This window comes from Dendrobates tinctorius, unplaced genomic scaffold, assembly GCF_039654945.1.
Source record: "Dendrobates tinctorius isolate UK_male_01 unplaced genomic scaffold, ASM3965494v1 ptg000095l, whole genome shotgun sequence".
In the NCBI taxonomy this organism is placed as follows: Eukaryota; Metazoa; Chordata; class Amphibia; order Anura; family Dendrobatidae; genus Dendrobates; species Dendrobates tinctorius.
The window spans coordinates 5,668,969-5,687,403 of record NW_027361763.1 but is presented as its reverse complement, the minus strand read 5'-3'; the positions used below and the strand labels follow the sequence as shown (position 1 = coordinate 5,687,403).

Sequence of the window (18,435 nt, the reverse complement as noted above, 5' to 3'; positions counted from 1 at the left end):
AGCTGCCCGCTGAATTGATGCAGACGAAGGACAGGGCTCCACTTTCCTCAAAGTTTGTTTTTGCAGACACCACCACTGCTGTTTCATACTGCCCCAAAAAACGACGGAATGTGGTACTGATGTCCACACTTCACAAAGATGCAGCTGTGTCATCAAGAAGTGACAAAAAGCCCAGAATCATCCTGGACTATAACAAAAACAAAGGAGGAGTGGACAACCTGGACAAGCTGACTGCCACCTACACTTGCCAGCGAATGACTAGGAGATGGTCAATGGTTGCATTTTACAACATCCTTGATGTTTCAGCATGCAATTTACTTGTGTTGTGGACCCACATTCACTAAGGATGGAATTCAAAGAAAAAAAACAAGCGGAGGATGTTTCTTGAGGAACTAGGAAGATCCCTTGTCATGGCGCACATTGACCAAAGGGAACGAGTGGCCCGAGACCCAGCCGCTGCAGCCTTGGTCCGACAACTCCAGAGCTCAACAAGTGCTTCGTCCACACCAACAGCAACACAAAGAGCATCATCACCAGCATCCTCCTCAACCAGGCCTGCCTCAACATCAACCACAACAGCCACAACCCCAGTGAGACCACCTGATTCTAAAAGAAAGAGGTGTCAGGTCTGCCCTAGAAATAAGGACAGAAAGACAAACACATCGTGCTTCGCCTGCAAAAAATACCTCTGCAAAGAACACACAAAAAGTGTCACTTTTTGCCACACATGCATCTAAATACTAATGCATCTAAAAACTAGTACTTGATTTCTGTTGATTTGATTTGCTTGATTGATTGTTGTTTGTTTGACCTAGAAAAGCTACTTTTTATTATTATTGCTATTAATGTTAATATAGGGTCAAAATTGACCCGTAACACCATAGATGTTACTAGAGTTAATAATATAAAATATATATATGTATTTTTTTTTACATTTAAGAAATGTGTTCTAAAACCCTTCAGTAATAGTCAGGTAATATAACAAACTTTTTTAAGTTTATATTATTCTCTTGAGGTTCATTTGACAATATTTTTATATTGAAAATGAAGGGTATGCTCTCAAATGAAAGGCCCAGGGGGCCACAACAAAAATATTAAAATCTATCTTTCCATGGATGAGAAACCCTAAGGCCTCTTTCACACTTCAGTTTTTTACAATCAGTCACAATCCGCCAGGTTTTGAAAAAAACGGATCCGCAATTTTTTTTTGAGGATCCGTTTTTTTCCCCATTGACTTCCATTATTGGCGGATTGTGACGGATTGCTGTCCGTTGCATCCATTTTTTTTGCGGATCCACCAAAAGTTGCTGTCCGTCACCATCCTCAAACATTTCAAAACGGAGCTTGCAACGTTTTTTTCTCTGGCGGATCCTCCAGACACTGTTTTAACCCAAAATTCTTTCTGGGTGCCGGACAAAAAAAATATTCTCTCTCTCTCTCTCTCTCTCTCTCTCTCTCCTTTTCCGGACTGCGATTCCTTTAAAATTCATTTGTCGGATCTGTCAAAAAAACGGACGGATGGCATCCATTGTCATCAGTACTACAACGGATCCGCCATCCGTCCTTTTGGCGGATTATGACTGATGCAAAAAACTGAAGTGTGAAAGAGGCCTATCAAGGTAACTAAGAGGTAAGAAACAAATTGGATCATAAATAACTGTTTTTAGGGTATCCTAGGGGTGATTTAAGACACGGGTCAAAACCGACCCGTTAACATAAGAAAGAGTAACAGAAAGCTAACACTAGAGGAAGGATATAGTGGCCCAAATAGTTTAGATATAAGTTGGTAAGCCATACAAAAACAGAACTGAAAAAGGTAAGATAGAGAGCGACCTAAATTTTTTTTCTAGATAATGCACACTATCAATAGCCCTACCTGACCGTGGAGGTTGGCACACTAAATAAAGCTTGCAAGATTGGCACCCCCTCTTACCATCATCTCATCCTCTCCAACCCTTGGGAGTCCTGGAAATAGAAAACCCTGCTATAGATGAAGAAAGTTAGACAGGACATCCAGAAATCTGGGTGATTAGTTGACTATCACGGCTCAGAAAAATATCCATTAAAATATATATCTATAAAGTGTCTGTGTATACAGGAAGTGCTATTCATTTTAAGCCAAATTTGACATGTTTCCCCATTTTCAATGCTGGTACATCAGGAGGCGTTAAAGTCCATAATTTGCGGTTTCTTGGAGTCATGATGCCCAGATTACAGCATGTCTGTCTCTTCAAAAGAGCCTCTAAAAATATGCACTCAAAGGTAGATTGGCAGCAGAAGAGAAAAAGGACCAGATAACCATGTCACACGAGTGTGGTGGAGTATATTGATATTTGGCAAAGAATACGTTTGGCCATAACTGCGACAAAGCAGACCGGAAAAGGAAGATCTTTTCTGTTGACCGGCAATAGTAGAATTGCTGACTGGTTAATGACTGCTTTGTACCAGTGCCGGGTAGAACAGGCAGGTAGTGAGCAACTACCTGCCTTTTAGTTTTTAGGCCAATAGTAAAAAAATAATTGTCTTGTATAAACTCTTTAATCCAATTGATTTATTCAGATTTTTAAAGTTGCTAATTTTTTATTAGGATGCGTTATTAAAGGGGTTTGCCAATTTTTATTGTCAGTGCAGCATTCTTCACAAACTGACGAACACTTCTATCGACAAAATGGCTGCTTATGGAGGATCGTGTAACCATACCAGCCTTCTAATAGAAGAGTCTATGTCCCATATGTGGTGTTTAACAATTAGATCGGTCTTGTCACATGCTCCTTCATCAGCAAACACTTGGAAATTACCCCTTAAATTATTAGATCAGTGATGGCTCTACTGGCTGTACTTTGTATCAGTATTTTATTATATTCACTTCAAAGAGATGAATTACCCAACTAAGCCACTATGAAAAGTATGGTATATGCAGTATGGAGCAATGTAAAAAAATGAAGAGGCCACATCGGTCGTCTGAGCGCCATCTCCCCATCAAACGGTAGATGAGCAGAAGTACTGATATAAGACTAATAGCTTATCCCAAGAGAAGGCCGTGACATTTAAAAACCGCAAACTCCTTCAGTTTAAAAGGTCCTGATGTTTTTTCGAGTGATCATTTTAGAAAGATATCTATTAGATTCCTGGAAAGATTTTGATTGTTGGGAAGAAATAAAATTCAGACAACTGGCAATTATTGAATGAAAGATGTTTTCACTTACGTTAGATTGAAATTTAATGGACCGATATCTGAATTTAATCCTACAAACTTGTTCACACAAAAATTTTCACAAAAGATTTTGAAGCGGATCTGCTTCGAAGTCCATAGAAAAAATTCTTACCATATTGTTTGAATATTCTTCATGTTATTTTTAGTGGAAACTTGTCTTTGCTGTTCATGTGGTTAGAGTTTTTTTAGCATTTTTTTTCTTCCAATCAGGTTGTGAAAATCTGGCCACTTTTTTTTTTAGGTGGATGCGTCATAGGATTTATTCCCAACTCAATACTGTAAAGTAAAAAGTCTACAAAACTCTGTGTGGTAGAAAACACATGGAAAACATATCTTTAAAGAATAACGGTCCTTAACGCTCATCAAAATTTATATCATTTAATATATTGCAATCATCATATTATACGGCACTGTGTACTTACAATTGCTCATTTTGCCTTTCTACACAGCTAATTCTTCTCTTTTCCATTAGGTATATGACATCATGTGATTAAAACTTGACTAGCTTAATCTTTCCGCACTCTGTGTATGAACAGGAATTCTCTTTTCCCTGCATGAATCATCACTGCAAAAATCCCTGGCAGGAGGAGTGAGTAGCTGGGTAAGGAGTTGTAAAGAGGAATGATTTCTGTATTGACAGGAGACTTCCTGGCTCTATGTAGAGCAGAGAAAAGAGAAAAATTAGCTAGGTAGAATGGTAAAATGAGCAATTGTAAGTACACAGTGTGGCGACCCGGTCAGCGGGATCCGTCTCTCGAATATTGGAAGATCATGCTCTGTCTGACCACAGGAATTCCTCTGTTTCCTGCAGTCTAACTTACTTTGTCCACACTCCCGCAATGTTCCCTCAGGCTGCAACGCCTTCCTGACGTGCCTCCAATGCATTCTCACTTTCGGGTGGCGGGGGAGCGAGCAAAGGACGTGTGCACGCGGCTGTCAAATGATTTAAAGGACATGTGCTTCCTTTTCCTTTAATCACCTCTCAGCCAATCATTGAGAAGCCTGTCTATACTTAAGGTCCTCACTTCCTTTGGGAGGTGCCTGGGCAACTTTGTGCTTTGTTCTATGTTGCTGTTCTCAGGTCACAGACAAGCGCCTGCTTGTTCAGCCTTGTCTTGCTTTATACTAATATCCAGTGTTTTCCTTTAGCGCCTGGGTTCTGCCTACCTACAATCTACCTGCGGACTCTGATGGTAACCTTTGGATTTCCCGGTTCACCTCCTCCGACTCCGTGGATCGCTCTCTCATCTTCTCTCAGTTCTTCTGTTCCTCTTGGGTCTGATCCTCTGGTCTTGGAGCTGTTGCACTTGAGCCTCCCTGGTTGTTCCAGGACAATCCCTGTTATAGGGGTTTGCTTGCCGGAGCTCTTTCGAGGGAATTTGGTGTTTCGATCCAGAGGGTTCTCTCTTGTAGGCTCTCCTATCTAAGAGTCTAAATAAAGCCTTGCGATTCATCTTATGTCCTTGCCCAGGTGGTTCCTAGGGTTCAGCTTCCACAGCGTCCTCTGTGGTCATGTGGATTCACTAACCTTGCTCCGCCTATCTTGGCGTGAAGCACAGTGCTACATAATATGATGTCTGTACCATATTAAGAACATAAAAACTTTGCTGGGAAGAGGGCGTCTTTAAAAATATTTCAAAGTAGCTTTAGGAATTATTTTTTATGATAAGTAAAACACCTGCCCGAAGAAAAAAAAAAAATCTTCATTTCCTTATGTAAATTTCTCATAAAAAATATGCCCTTCAGAAGCTTTGTGTGAACATATCCTAACAGGACATTTTACAAACATAAAGTATGAAGCCTAATATTATACATTTTTTATTGTATTTTACATTTTCATTGTGAGAAACTTATTTAAAACTTTGGTGATTTAATTACCCATATCTTTAACTCAAAACTTTTTTTTTCCTGAAAGACAACTTTATATTTAGATATGTCTTTCTAATTATGGTTCTAATCCCACCCTTAATCAGTAGATTATTATTAATAAACTTTCTTTTATCTGGACAAACTAGTAATGATTTTACCACCGATGAGAAGCAGTGTTTACCATGCTGTCATGCATTACTGATTTTCCTTGAGTCCTTGCCTGTGGTCGAACTTTAAAGGAGTCTGTTGCTTTCTCAATGTACAGCAATGCTGTGGGATCGCTGTACATAGCACAAGTGATCAGATGATTGCAGCTTCAAGTCCCCTAGGTGGAACAGTGAACAATTTAAAAAATGATTTAAAAAAATATGAAAAAAATTAAAAATACATAAATGTTTGTATCATCCCGTTTCCCCATTAAAAATAAGGATACTTAAAAATTCAAATATGTAGTATCAGAAATGTTAGGTCTTTCAGAAAATATTTCACTGTAAACGAAAAAAATTCAAGTAAGCCAAAATTACTTTTTTTTGGTCTCTGCAATACCACAAAAATGCTGTAACAAGCAATAAAAATGTATTTTACATCTCAAAATGGTATCAGTAAAATCTCGTCTTGCCCTGCAAAAAATAAACCATAGCTCAACAGAAAGATGAAAACTTTAAGGTCTCGGAAAATGTCTCTGAAAATGGCGATACAACACCTATTTTTTTTTTTTCAAGCTTTTGATTTTTTTTCACCACTAAAATAATTAAAAAACTGTACATTTCTGCCATTGTCATAATTGTACTGATGAAGAGAATGATATGTACAGGTCGTTTTTACAAAAAAAAAAGCATACCGTATAAACAATTCTCAAAAATCAATGTCAGAATTGTGGGGTTTTTTTTCACAATTTCTCCACACTTGCACTTTTTTTAGCCATGTTTCAGCACACTACGTGGTACAATGAATGTTGTAATTCGAAAGTAAATCTCTTTCAGCAAAAAAAAAACCACTCATATATTTATGTGGACATAAAAACAAAAAGTTACGGCTCTGTAAAGAATGGAAGGAAAAAAGAAAACGCGAAAACTGAAATTGGCCCCATCGTGAAGGAGTTAATGGCCGAGTCTGATCCTCAAAACAGATGAGAAAAGGACATAGTTTGAGTCCCATGAACAGAACACACGGTTACATTTTTAATATCAATATGTGCAGGGTTAAATGAAATTCTATGGGCACCCGTACTGTCCGCAAAAAAAGTAGACCACACAGACGTAGAGATGAGCGAATATGGTCGAGTGGAATTGAACTTTACTTAAAAAAAATCTGCATTTTCCAAAACTTTTGTAATTTGCTTCTATGCATATTCAGCAAAATAACAGCAGGGGCACACAAAAGGCCATCAACAGGGTAAAAAATTTAAAAAATTGCTCCCCTTCACTCATCACTGTTACCCAGCCAGTCCCCAACATTTGTTATCACTATCGCTCGCACTGAAATCCTTCTTCCCATTGGGCTGGGACATCTGACTCCGATGAGGTCCGGGACATTTACGGGCATGCCCACGCAAGGTCACAGAGCAAGTGGTGGTGCAATGATGTCGTGATCTTATGAAAGCTCGTGCAGAACCTCCCCAGGATCAGAGCTGGAACCCCAGCCTAGCGTGAGGAGGCCGAGGATTTCAGGACTTGTGACAGTGATAAGAAGGAGCAACAAGGACCGGACAGGTGAAGATGAGGAGCGGGAGGGCCAGAGAGGTAAACGGTAAAGTAAGAATAAGAATTTTTTGAAATATATATCTTATTTTTTGTAGAGATCCCAGACCATAATAAGGGACATTCAGTTCTTAGAGCATATCTTCTCTGCAAATCAGATTTTCCAGGAAAATCCATGCAAACAGGCAAATTCATGTTTTATCTGATCCGCTTATCTCTACACGATCAACACACCGATGTTGTGTTTTTGCTGCACTTTTTTTCTACAGGCAAAACCTGCTCTCTTGGCAGTAAAGAAGCTGCTTACAAAAAGTAGGTTATGCTGTGTTTTTGCTGCGTTTTGTTGCTGCCTGTTTGCTGCTGCTTTGTTCCACGTTTTGCTGTTTTTTTATTGTCTCTTGTCTGATAAAATTTAGTGCCCCCCCAAAAAAAGCATGATGCGACTTTCTTAGGTTTTTGCACTAAAAATGCAGCAAAACCTGATACCTGCATTTTTGCACTTACTCCTTGCTTTCTTTGGGTGAAAAAAAACGCTGCAAAAATGCTGATAAAATACTGAAAGAAGCGACATGCTGCAATTTTCAAAAACGCAGCAGTTTTCCAATTCATTTAGGTAAAAAAAACATAGCTTTTGCTTGTACTAAAAAACGAAGCTTAAAATTTGAACTAAAACATGCAGTAAAAAAACACAGAAGAAATGCAACGTGTGACCATAGCCTAAGGCCGGTTTTACACATCAGTGTCTCCGGTACGCATGGGGACATTTTTCACACGTATCGGAGACACTAACACATGTAGACCCTTTCAAATAAATGGGTCTGTGCACGTATCTGTGTTTTTTCATGGACCGTGTGTATGTGTGCCCCACACTTAGACATGTCCACTTTTTTGCAGCTGCACGGATCACGCGGACCCATGCAAGTAAATGGGTGTAATCATGTACTGCTCACGGATGCTGTCCGTGTGTAATCCATGTGCGTTTTTAAAGTTATAGGGTTAAAATTGATTCAAATTGTTTCTAAACTATGCTCTGGTATGTATCCACATGTACAGCACACGGATCACACACGGATGTACACACGGATAGCCACATGGATGTGACAAATGGACACACGGCCATGGATATTTCTGGTATGGTTTTTCCAGTACCGGAAATATCAGGACGCGTGAAACCGGCCTAAGGATGTGTGCAAATGTTTAGTATTTGAGCAGGAATTTCTGCACCAAATGCTGCCATTTACAGCACCAGCTAAATGAATCAGATTTCTGAAATCTCATGCACGTGCTGCTTATTATTTTTCTTGCTAAATTGGAGTATTTTCAAAACTACAGCGAGTCATTTCTTTTAGGATTTTTGCAGCATTTTTCATCCTATCCATTCAAATTAATATGGAGAAGATGCAGTAAAAACACATGCAGAAATAACCAAGAAAAAAAACACCTAAAAAACACAGCTAAATAAAATAACACAACCGTCCCTTCAAATGAAGGTCAAAGAGCTATAAAGTGAATCTTCCATCTGAAAGTTTTCATTTAATAATGGGTACTTCATTGCAATTATTTTATATTTAAAAACAAATAATTTCTAAAAGGAGGCGAGTATGATGGTTAAAATGGACCTTTGTCACAATCGTGCCTGGAGCTAGAAATACCTTAAGTTATTTTTCCAACTGCATCTCCCACCGGAAGATGGTGATGGTTGGAAGTACGATAAGGACAGTGAGTTGTCCAGTTGCTTAAACCAGTTTTAAAAGATAAAATTAATGAGCCCAGTGGGGTGTCAGAAATAATAAAAAAAACCTATGCTCACCTGATAGAATCATAGAATCATAGAATCGTAGAGTTGGAAGGGACCTCCTGGGCCATCTGGTCCAACCCCCTGCTCAAAGCAGGATTCGCTAAATCATCCCAGTCAGATATCTGATAGAATCATAGAATCGTAGAGTTGGAAGGGACCTCTAAAAGAGTTGCTACTCTGCACTTGGTGCTTTGTACCTGCCGGTCTCCTACTATGAACAGTTATCTAACATCATCCAAAGAGATCGTTTTTCTTATTTGCAGATGAGCATATTTTCAGTTCAAGTGTGATCTGACAAAACATCGGATCGCACTCTGTCAAATGTCATTCTATGTTGTTGTGCACATGTCCAATTTTTTTTTTGAGGAAAAAAATCACAGCATTCCCGAGTGTAATTTGCTATTCAAATCACACTGGACTATGTAATTAGTGAAATTGATACAATTTTCTTAGGTGACAAAAAATTCCCTCATCTGCACCTGCCCTATGGATGAAATGTGAAGGTTAAAGCCAATCAGCAACCAGTGACAGGCAGCAGTGGTCACAAGACTAGCAGGGGACTCATGGCCAAGTAGAGTACAAACCCTTTAAAGGGAATCTGTCACCCCTTTTTTCGAATATGAGCTGTGGTCACCGCCATCAGGGGCTTATCTACAGTATTCTGCAATGCTGTTGATAAGCCCCCGATGAAACCTGAAAGAGAAGAAAAACGAGTTAGATTATACACATCCAGGGGCGGTCGAAAAATGGGGTGACAGATTCCCTTTAAACTACTAGACTTGTCAAAAGTCTTTTCTGAAAAACTCCATTTATAGAAAGTTTTTCATATTGTTATGATTGTCTAGGCCAGGGTTCCCCAACTCCAGTCCTCAAGGCCCACCAACAGATCACGTTTTCAGGATTTCCTTTGTATTGCACAGGTGAAGCAATTATCACCTGAGCATTACTAAGGAAATCCTGAAATCACGATCTGTAGTTGGGCCTTGAGGACTGGAGTTGAGGAACCCTGGCCTAGACAACCTAATTCCAGCTCTTCCTGCTCTGCATATTCCTGCCACTTGTCAAAGGAGTGTCTGCGCACTTCGCCCACAGTATATGTCAGGAGTATTTCCCAAAGTATACCTTTAATTTTGCCAATAACTAGATGGAATCATAGAATCGTAGAATGTTAGAGTTTGAAGGGACCTCCAGGATCATCGTGTCCAACCCCCTGGTCAATGCAGGATTTACTAAACCTTCTCAGACAGATGTCTGTCCAGACTCTGTTTGAAGACTTCCATTAAAGGAGAAAAGGAGAACTCACCACCTCTTATGGTAGCCTGTTCCACTTTTTGATCACTCTCACTGTCAAAAAGATTTTGACAGTGAATCCACAAGTGTGTTCGCTCAGTGTTCATCTGACTGGTATGTACTTTCATACCATCTAAATGCATAGGAAAGGGCAGCATGGCCACATTAAAGAAACATATACTATGCCATATAGGTTTTATTTCCGTCGGTTCATATGATGGATAGTTACCTTCACACCCACCTAGACTGCGGCCACTATCGGGTGCATATCTCCTGAGTGTAGTTGCATTGGGCACAAACATAATGAGTAACTAGTTTTTTTTTTTATACTGGTGTGGCTTCATGGAGGTGAGTATTTATTTGCACTTTATTTGTTATGTTACAGCATTATGAATAACTATTAAAAAATGCTAAACACTCTACTTCTGTTGGGAGATGCAGTTGGCAACATAACTGGAGGTACCCTTTACCATTTTCTGCAAGGTCAAACAGTAGGCACTCCTTTCCTAAATTATATACTATATGTACTCGTCCCAATCACCTCCATCAGGCTCGAAATTAGGAAATGTCGAATAATGGTTTATTTACTCTGAAATAGGGATATCTTTCTAATTACACTGTCTTCTCATACTTTATGGCCAGAGAACCATCAGCAGTGTAACTTGGACTGGACTCAAATGAAGTATGGTGCTGAGTTATCGTGCGTCCTAATATTTGAGTGGGAGATATTGAACCATAATTAACTATGTCTACAAACATTTATTAAGATCTATAACTCAATATCTTCTGCATTTTCTTTATATTGCACATTACGGCGTAGATTTGCTGAAATTATTTGAGTTGTCATTCGGTATGCTATGATAAAGCAGATGCATGCAGACTTATACGCTTCAATTACCTTCTCCGGCTCGCTATCCGTCCAGCATTTAGCAAAAGCGCTGAAATGCAATTGGCTAATCAGCCGATAGAGACTGGTATCCTGCCATCTTGTTACTCTCATTTAGCAGATAATTCATTTCACATCCAATTTTAGAGAACCCTAGGAAAGTGAGCCTGGTCATTTTATTAGTCGTGCCCTGCAAATAAGGATCAATAGTAACTTTTTAAGCCAAAATTTTTTCCATATCAAATGCTTTGCCATTTTAATTTTATTTTCATAACCTTTTTTAAAACCCTACTGATCGTCCACAGATGGAATCCTTCACATTATTGAAGTTTTAGGCATAAGCAAATTGAACTAAACTAATTTGTGTCATAAACAGGCCACCACCGGTAAGAGTCTGTGGAAACGATATGACAAAGTTTATTTTATTGTACGGAATGATAAGTAGAGAAAGGGAAGTATTCATTTGATTTTAGAAATAAAAAGAATTACAGAGAAACAAATAGATAGATAGATATGAGATAGATGATTGATAGATAGATAGATAGATAGATAGAAAGAAGGCGATAGTAAAATATATGTACTCTGATGTGTCATAACATTGAAATCATTGACCAATGAAGCCAAGATAATTGATTAGCTGATGATAAAGGCACTCGTCACGGGTACCACATATTAGACAGAAAGTTCTTGAAGTTGATGAGTTGGAAGGAGAATAAAATGACCAAGTGGAAGGATTTGAAAGACCGGAGACAGGGGAAATATCCTCTATGTCTAAAGGATTGAAGGTTTTATCATAATTGCACATTCATTACAATAAGAGTAGTGAGACTATGCAACTCTCTGCCACATGATATTTTAATGGTTGATTCGCTAATAAAATTCATGAAAGGCCTTGATGTCATTCTGAAAAAATATGATATTAGAGGTTATGGGTTCTAGATTCTGTGATGAGGTGTTGATCTATGGAATTAGTCTGTGTGGAGACACGGGATCGGCGAGTGCTCTAGTACTAGTACTCAGACAACACAGAGTGAGGAAAAAAATGTGGTAGTAATTTATTGAGCCACCAACAAACAATAACATGTGGTACAGTCCCAGCAAACACCCTAGATGGTGCAAATTACAGTCTCACGCTTCCGTTGACTTGCTGGGATTAGAGACCCTTCTATGGCCAACTAACTCCATCAGTGGCACCCTGTTTTGGCAGGCACCCACAGAGAGAAGATGACAAGAAGATAACTGAGAGCATTGAGATATGTGGCCAGGTGACCTGATTATCCCAACCTGGATTCTTCAAGATTTCTCCGAGGGTTCAGCAATGGTCAGTAGAGCAGATCTGTGTTCTTCCAGCTGGAGCAGTGGTCTCCTAAGCTGACATCCTCTAGAATCACTTGGAAAGGGGACAAAGTCTGCTTATAAAGTTTACAACTACCCTTCAAGCCATCATTCTCAGGGAGAAGGGGTGATGATGTTAACCCACATTGTTTGATTATTTATAGTTTATCCTTCAAGTCAACAAACTGAATGGTCCTGATATAATGTGTAATCAACATATCAGCAAATTTCATAGTTCAGTGACCATGCATCCCTATTTTTAAAAGACAACAGTACAATAAACCATAGGAGCTGATATAAGAGGTAAATAACAACCATTATTCAATTTACAAATATCAATTCAACCTACAAGAGGAGTCAACATAAAGATAAAAGTCTATTTTTCCTGGCTTACTGAAAATAGACATCTTGATAAGTAAGATAGAATGTTGTGTCATCACAGTCTGATAACCATATGAGGAGTTGGAATTTTTTTTCCTCTAAAATGGAGCTATTTGTTTGTGCCCCATGGGGTTTTTGCCTTACTTTAGATCAACATGTAAGGCTATAGATTGAACTTGATGGATTTAAGTCTACCTTCAACCTTTTTAAACTATCAAGTAATTGCACTATCCTCTTTCTGTAGGGTAATAACATTTGCCACACTAGTTCGAGAAATATGACAATAACTTTAAGATGTACGCTAGTCAACAAATTCCTCAATGTAATCTATCATCTATGGGATGTGTTGGAGAAGCAAGTCCAATCCATGGAATTTCTCTCTCAAAACTCACAGAATTTCAAAGATCTATTGCAAATATTTTAGTGTCAGATACCATAGGATCCATTCAGTGGTGTTGTGGAGTCCATGCATAATGGGGCAAAGCTGCTTTGGTGGCACCAAGGGTCTCTTTACATTAGGCGGGAGGCTTTAATACAATTTCTTTACAATTAAGAATATATTAGAAGATGGGTCTATCAGATCCTAAGAACATTTTGATGAACTCCTGTTTATTCTATCCCGTACACAATGAGAATTTAAATAAACACTCCTATCCCAGTTTATCCTTCTCATTTCTCTTTCCTCTCTGTCCTATGTAGAAATAGGAAGTCTCTTTTACTTGCATGAGTCCTCCCCCTTTTCAATTCCTGACCCAGCTACTCCTGCCAGGGACTTTTGCAGTGATGACTCATGCAGAGAAAAGTGACTACTTGTTCATACATAGAGCTTAGATTGATTCAGCTAGTCAGTTTTTAGTCTCTTGATGTTATAGACCTAATGGAAAAGAGGAGAATTAACTGGGTAGAAGGGTAAAATGAGCAATTATAAATACACAATGCAATATAGCATGATAATTGCAATATATTGAGAGGATAAAAACATGAATGGGGGTGTTTATTTAAATGTAATTCCATAACATAGTTACGATGCTTGGTATTATGACACTAATAACTCTTTGGGGCTAAATCCTCACTTTATAAATTAGAAAAATTCCAATTTTCATGAAAAAGTCATTTAAAAATTACTTTAACTTTTTCCAACTTTTATGTAAAGTGTCTTTTAAAACATAAAACCAACAGGAAAAAAAGATGTCTATATTGATATTTCAGAAAACCACATACTGGAGGACGTAAACAAGTGTGTAATTGCTCTACAAGAGGGAGATGTTGACACATTGGATAGAACTGCAGGGGCTATTCGAGGCCGTGCTGCCAGAGTCATTCATATTATTAATGCTGAGATGGAGAACTATGAGGCTGGAGTCTACACAGAAAAGGTTCTGGAGGCTACAAAGTTACTTTCTGAAACTGGTAAGTGGCTGAAGTTAAATAAGTCCTTCCTTGTCTCTTTTATCTTTTTTTTTTACTATGCTTATGTTTTGGTGGAAAACACGAACATTTTTACTTTTTTTCTCATTGATATGAAGTTTTATTATTTGAACAGTGCTGAAATGTTTTTAAAATATTTTGTGTACCACATTTTAACGTGCAATTAACTCTTCATTTACAGTGGTCAAAAGACGGGACAGGAAGCCTCAGGTCTCAGGGATAGGTAAAGGATTAAGAGGTATCCTTTGGACATGTGTTAAAAAATGAGGTTCACTAAGTGAGGTAGATCCCCTAAGCTCAAGGTCAGGGAGGGCATGTAAGGGTCGGCCAGGACAGTAGTCGTGGCCGAGGACTTTGGGGCAACGGTGTACTGGCTTCACCTCACATAGACATGACAGCTTTCTGTCAGCATACCTGCAGCTCCATTCTTCTCAGGGCTTTCTGTAATGGGCTTCATGTTCTCCTCAAATGATGTGGAACAAACAGAGTCACAGTCCCATTCAACTTTAACAATAACAGCTTTACTCATTTTTGTACACAACACATCCATTTTCTTTACAGTGGTTACCTCAGATTCCACAGTGCACAATTCTGTCACTTTCCCTTTGCTCTCATGGTCTTCCTTCAGCATATCTCTGGGACATCCCATCCTGTTCAGCATCACAGCATTTTCTCTGTCCAGCTTCACCAATTTTGGGAGTTCCCCAGTCTGTTTCGCGCCAGACAAAAAGGTGTCTGCCTCATAATGAGCGATCTGTGCTGTTGTACCGCTGCCAACTGTCTCACTACCATCTGTAGTGTAGTGATCTGCACTGCTATGTTCTGCGCTACTGTGTACTGTGCAGCTGTGATCTGCAGTGCTGTGTTCTGCAGTGTTGTCATCTGTGGCCCTCAGGCCCTGGACGGCTTGGCCCATGTCTTTAATGTTACAGAGCTGTCTGCCTTGTCAGGGTGCTCCCGCCCAACTGATTAAAATCTCAGCTGTTCCTCAGCTTAACGGTCGTTAGCTCCTCCTACTTTAACTATTTACAGGCTGAGTATGCGCTCCACCCCCATCTAGTGGCCTAAATGGGGTGCTACACTCTCCCTACAACTAGAACAGTAGTTATACATAGCATTAACATAAATATATATTACACTTTTATCCCTTAAGGTAATACACAGAATAGTGTAGCAGTACCTATGTGACACACATAATGATAATACACATGAACGTGTATCAGTAACAATAAATTATGAGAAAGAGATAAAAGATAAATCAATAACATTCCCGTACAGATACACAGGACATAAGCCTTGGTGCAGCAGACTTATAAAACACACAGCACACAGGCAGTTAACTGAGGGATTGTAAGCCACAAGTAGCAAGGAATCATCCTGATGACCACAGAAAGGTTGCTGAGCTACTGAAGTTTGAAGACAAACAAGAGATTTGAGAACTGGAAGCCAGAAACAGAAAGATGATCTCTTGGAGACCACAGAAAGGTTGCAGAGCTACTGAAACCACAGACAGACAGACAGGAGACTTAAGCACTGCAGGCAGACAGGAGACATCTTGATGATTGCAGACAGGTGGCAGACAAAAGTATGGACTAAAAACAAAATGTAAATGCCATGAAAGCTTCAGGCAGTTAGGAGACATCCTGGAAACCACTGGCAGACACCCAGCAAAGGTTCTAGAAGACCTGGAACAGATAGCAGACAGAACTCCGGAGTAACAAGAAAGTCTGAATACAGTGGAAGCTGCAGGCAGATAGCAGGTGACATGGAGACTATACACAGATATGTATATCAGGGACTAGAAACCATGGGCAGCCAGGAGACATCCTGGATACTATGGACAGAAACTGTGCACAGATAATCTAAAAGTCTTAACAGAAAGTCTTAATACTAAGCCACAGATGTGTGTCTTGGGAGTTCTTATATAGGAAGATCAACACATTGGGGCATGTCAGGCTACTTGCATAGCCTGACGTGGAGCACAAAAAAGTTTAGTTGACTGTGGTGTAGAGAGCAAAACCCAAACCTGGAACAGGTGTATTACAATTGACTGTTTCCAATGCTGTCATCTGTGTAACAGCGTAAAAAACACCGGCGGCTCTGATCAGTGGTAAGTTAGCTACCGCTAGTCAGAGAGCTGCTGTTCCCTCGCTATCAAATGTCAGCATGTGAGCCAGCAGCTGTGACTGGCGGTTAAAAGGTTGAGATGGAGGAAGACATAAGTCAGGGAGATTCCACCCAGCCTCATCACATCTGCTCAGCTTTGAGTAACAAAGAGGAGGTGGAGGATGAGGAGAAGAAGGAACAGGAGCTAGTTGCTAGTGCAGCAAAGGCTAGTACCCACACAAGCTTCATCCCGTCTCTCCTATGTGTATGAGCTGAGGAGGGGAATGAGGAGGAGGAGATGGAGAGTAGTTATCATTATGGAGACAGGGAAGTGTTGGCTATAGGGAGCTTTGCACATATTGCTGACTTTATGTTCCATTGCTTTTCCCATGACCCTCCCCCCATATTCATCTTGGCCAAAAAAAGAGTACTGGTTGTTCACCCTGTTAGACCCATGCTACAAGGAGAACCTTGCATCTCTTCTTTCTGAGACAGAGAGGTCTACTAAAATGTTGCTACATCAGAAGGCAATTGTGGAAGATATGTTGAAAAAATTCTCATCAGTCAATGATAGCAACAGGGGGAAGTTTCCTTGCCCAACCAAGGAGGAGATGCAAGGGAGACACACATCAGGTTTAGCAGAGTAAGGGGTACAATGCCAATGGCCTGGGCCAATTTCATGACACCCTCCTAGCATCCATGCCCTGATGACCAAGCAATTTTTGAAAAGGAGGGAAACATTTTTAATTATGATCAAGCAATAACTGGCAGACAAAACCAGGGTACTCCATATTTCCTCTGAGACCTTAAACTATTGGATGTCAAAGCTGGACACCTGGCATGAGCTGTTTCTCTATGCCTTGGAGGTGTTGTGCTGCCCTGCCACTAGTATCTTGTCTAATCAGGTTTTTAATGCCATCGTGGTAGTCATAGCAGACAGGCACTTTTGGCAGTCTGCAGAAAGTGCCGAGACTCATTCTGATGAAAATGAACAAAGCTTAAATAATCCCTGACTTTTCCGCACCAACACATGACACTTTTTAATCTTCAATATTTTAATTAGGCCCTCCAGTTGTTGCCTTCAAATGTCTATGGATGACTGGAAGACTGTCCTTATCATTTTTTTCCTGTCTTTGCTCTACTACACTTTCAAAATATTTTAAAGAGGCCCAAAAATTGCAGTCTTCCAGGGTCTATGAATGACTGGATGACCATCCTTAACATTTTTTCCTGGCTTTGCTGTTGTTTTTGAGCACTTACTTTGTGGTATTGTTTGCATATGTGTTCCCCTGTTTTTATTTGATTATACATTAAAAGTTAGATTTTATTATCCTACTAATATTTACCCTTGCTGATATCTTCATTCTACTCTAATGTATATGAGGTCCTCCTTTATGTCTAAAATATACACAGTGTATATCTGAGTCCTTCTTCCATCAAATTTTTGGCAGTTCTTGCTTCCTTCACTGACATTTCCAATCTTTTAATGAATATTTAAATTTGGTTTACTTAACCCCTTAGTGACGGAGCCAATTTGCTACTTAAAAGACCAAGCCAATTTTTACAATTCTGACCACTGTCATTTTATGAGGTTATAACTCAGAATGCTTTAACGAATCCCATTGATACTGAGATTATTTTTTCATGACATATTGTACTTCATGTTAGTGGTAAAATTTCTTCGATACAACATGCATTTATTTATGAAGAAAATTGGAAATATGGAGAAAATTTTTAAATTTGTGCAATTTTCAATCTTTTAATTTTTATGCCCTTAAATCAGAGAGATGTGTCACACAAAATGCATTATAAATAACATTTCCCACATGTCTACTTTACATCAGCACTATTTTGGAAACAAAATTTTTTTGTTAGAAAGTTATAAGGGTTAAAAGTTGACCAGCGATTTCTCATTTTTACAACAAAATTTACAAAACCATTTTTAGGGGCCACATCACATTTGAAGTCACTTTGAGGGGTATAAATAACAGAAAATACCCAAAAGTGACACCATTCTAAAAACTGCACCCCTCAAACTGCTCAAAACCACATTCAAGAAGTTTATTAATCCTTTACGTGCTTCACAGTAACTGAAGCAATGTGGAAGAAAAGCATGAACATTTATCTTTTTTTGCAAACATTTTACTTCAGAACCATTTTTTTTATTTTCACAAGTGTAAAAATAGAAAATGAACTACAATTTTTGTTGTGCAATTTCTCCTGAATACACTGTTACCCCAAATGTGGGGGTAAATCACTGTTTGGGTGTACAGCAGAGCTCAAAAGGGAAGGAGCGCCATTTGACTTTTCAACGCAGAATTGGCTGGCATTGAGATCGGCCACCATGTCCTGTTTGGAGACCTCCTGATATGCCTAAACAGTGGAAAACCTCCACACGTTACATCATTTTGGAAACTAGGCCCCCTAA

The 18,435-nt window shown here is 39.2% G+C and overlaps 1 protein-coding gene across 2 annotated transcripts in view; it reads left to right on the top strand.

The window, feature by feature from the left end:
* CTNNA2 (catenin alpha 2) overlaps nt 1–18,435 on the top strand; it is a 918,592-nt gene that overhangs the window by 556,356 nt on the left and 343,801 nt on the right. For both annotated transcript variants that reach the window (XM_073586716.1, XM_073586715.1), the window contains exon 5: nt 13,683–13,883. In XM_073586716.1, coding sequence (XP_073442817.1) covers nt 13,683–13,883 — 201 coding nt within the window. The remainder of the gene's footprint in view (nt 1–13,682; nt 13,884–18,435) is intronic.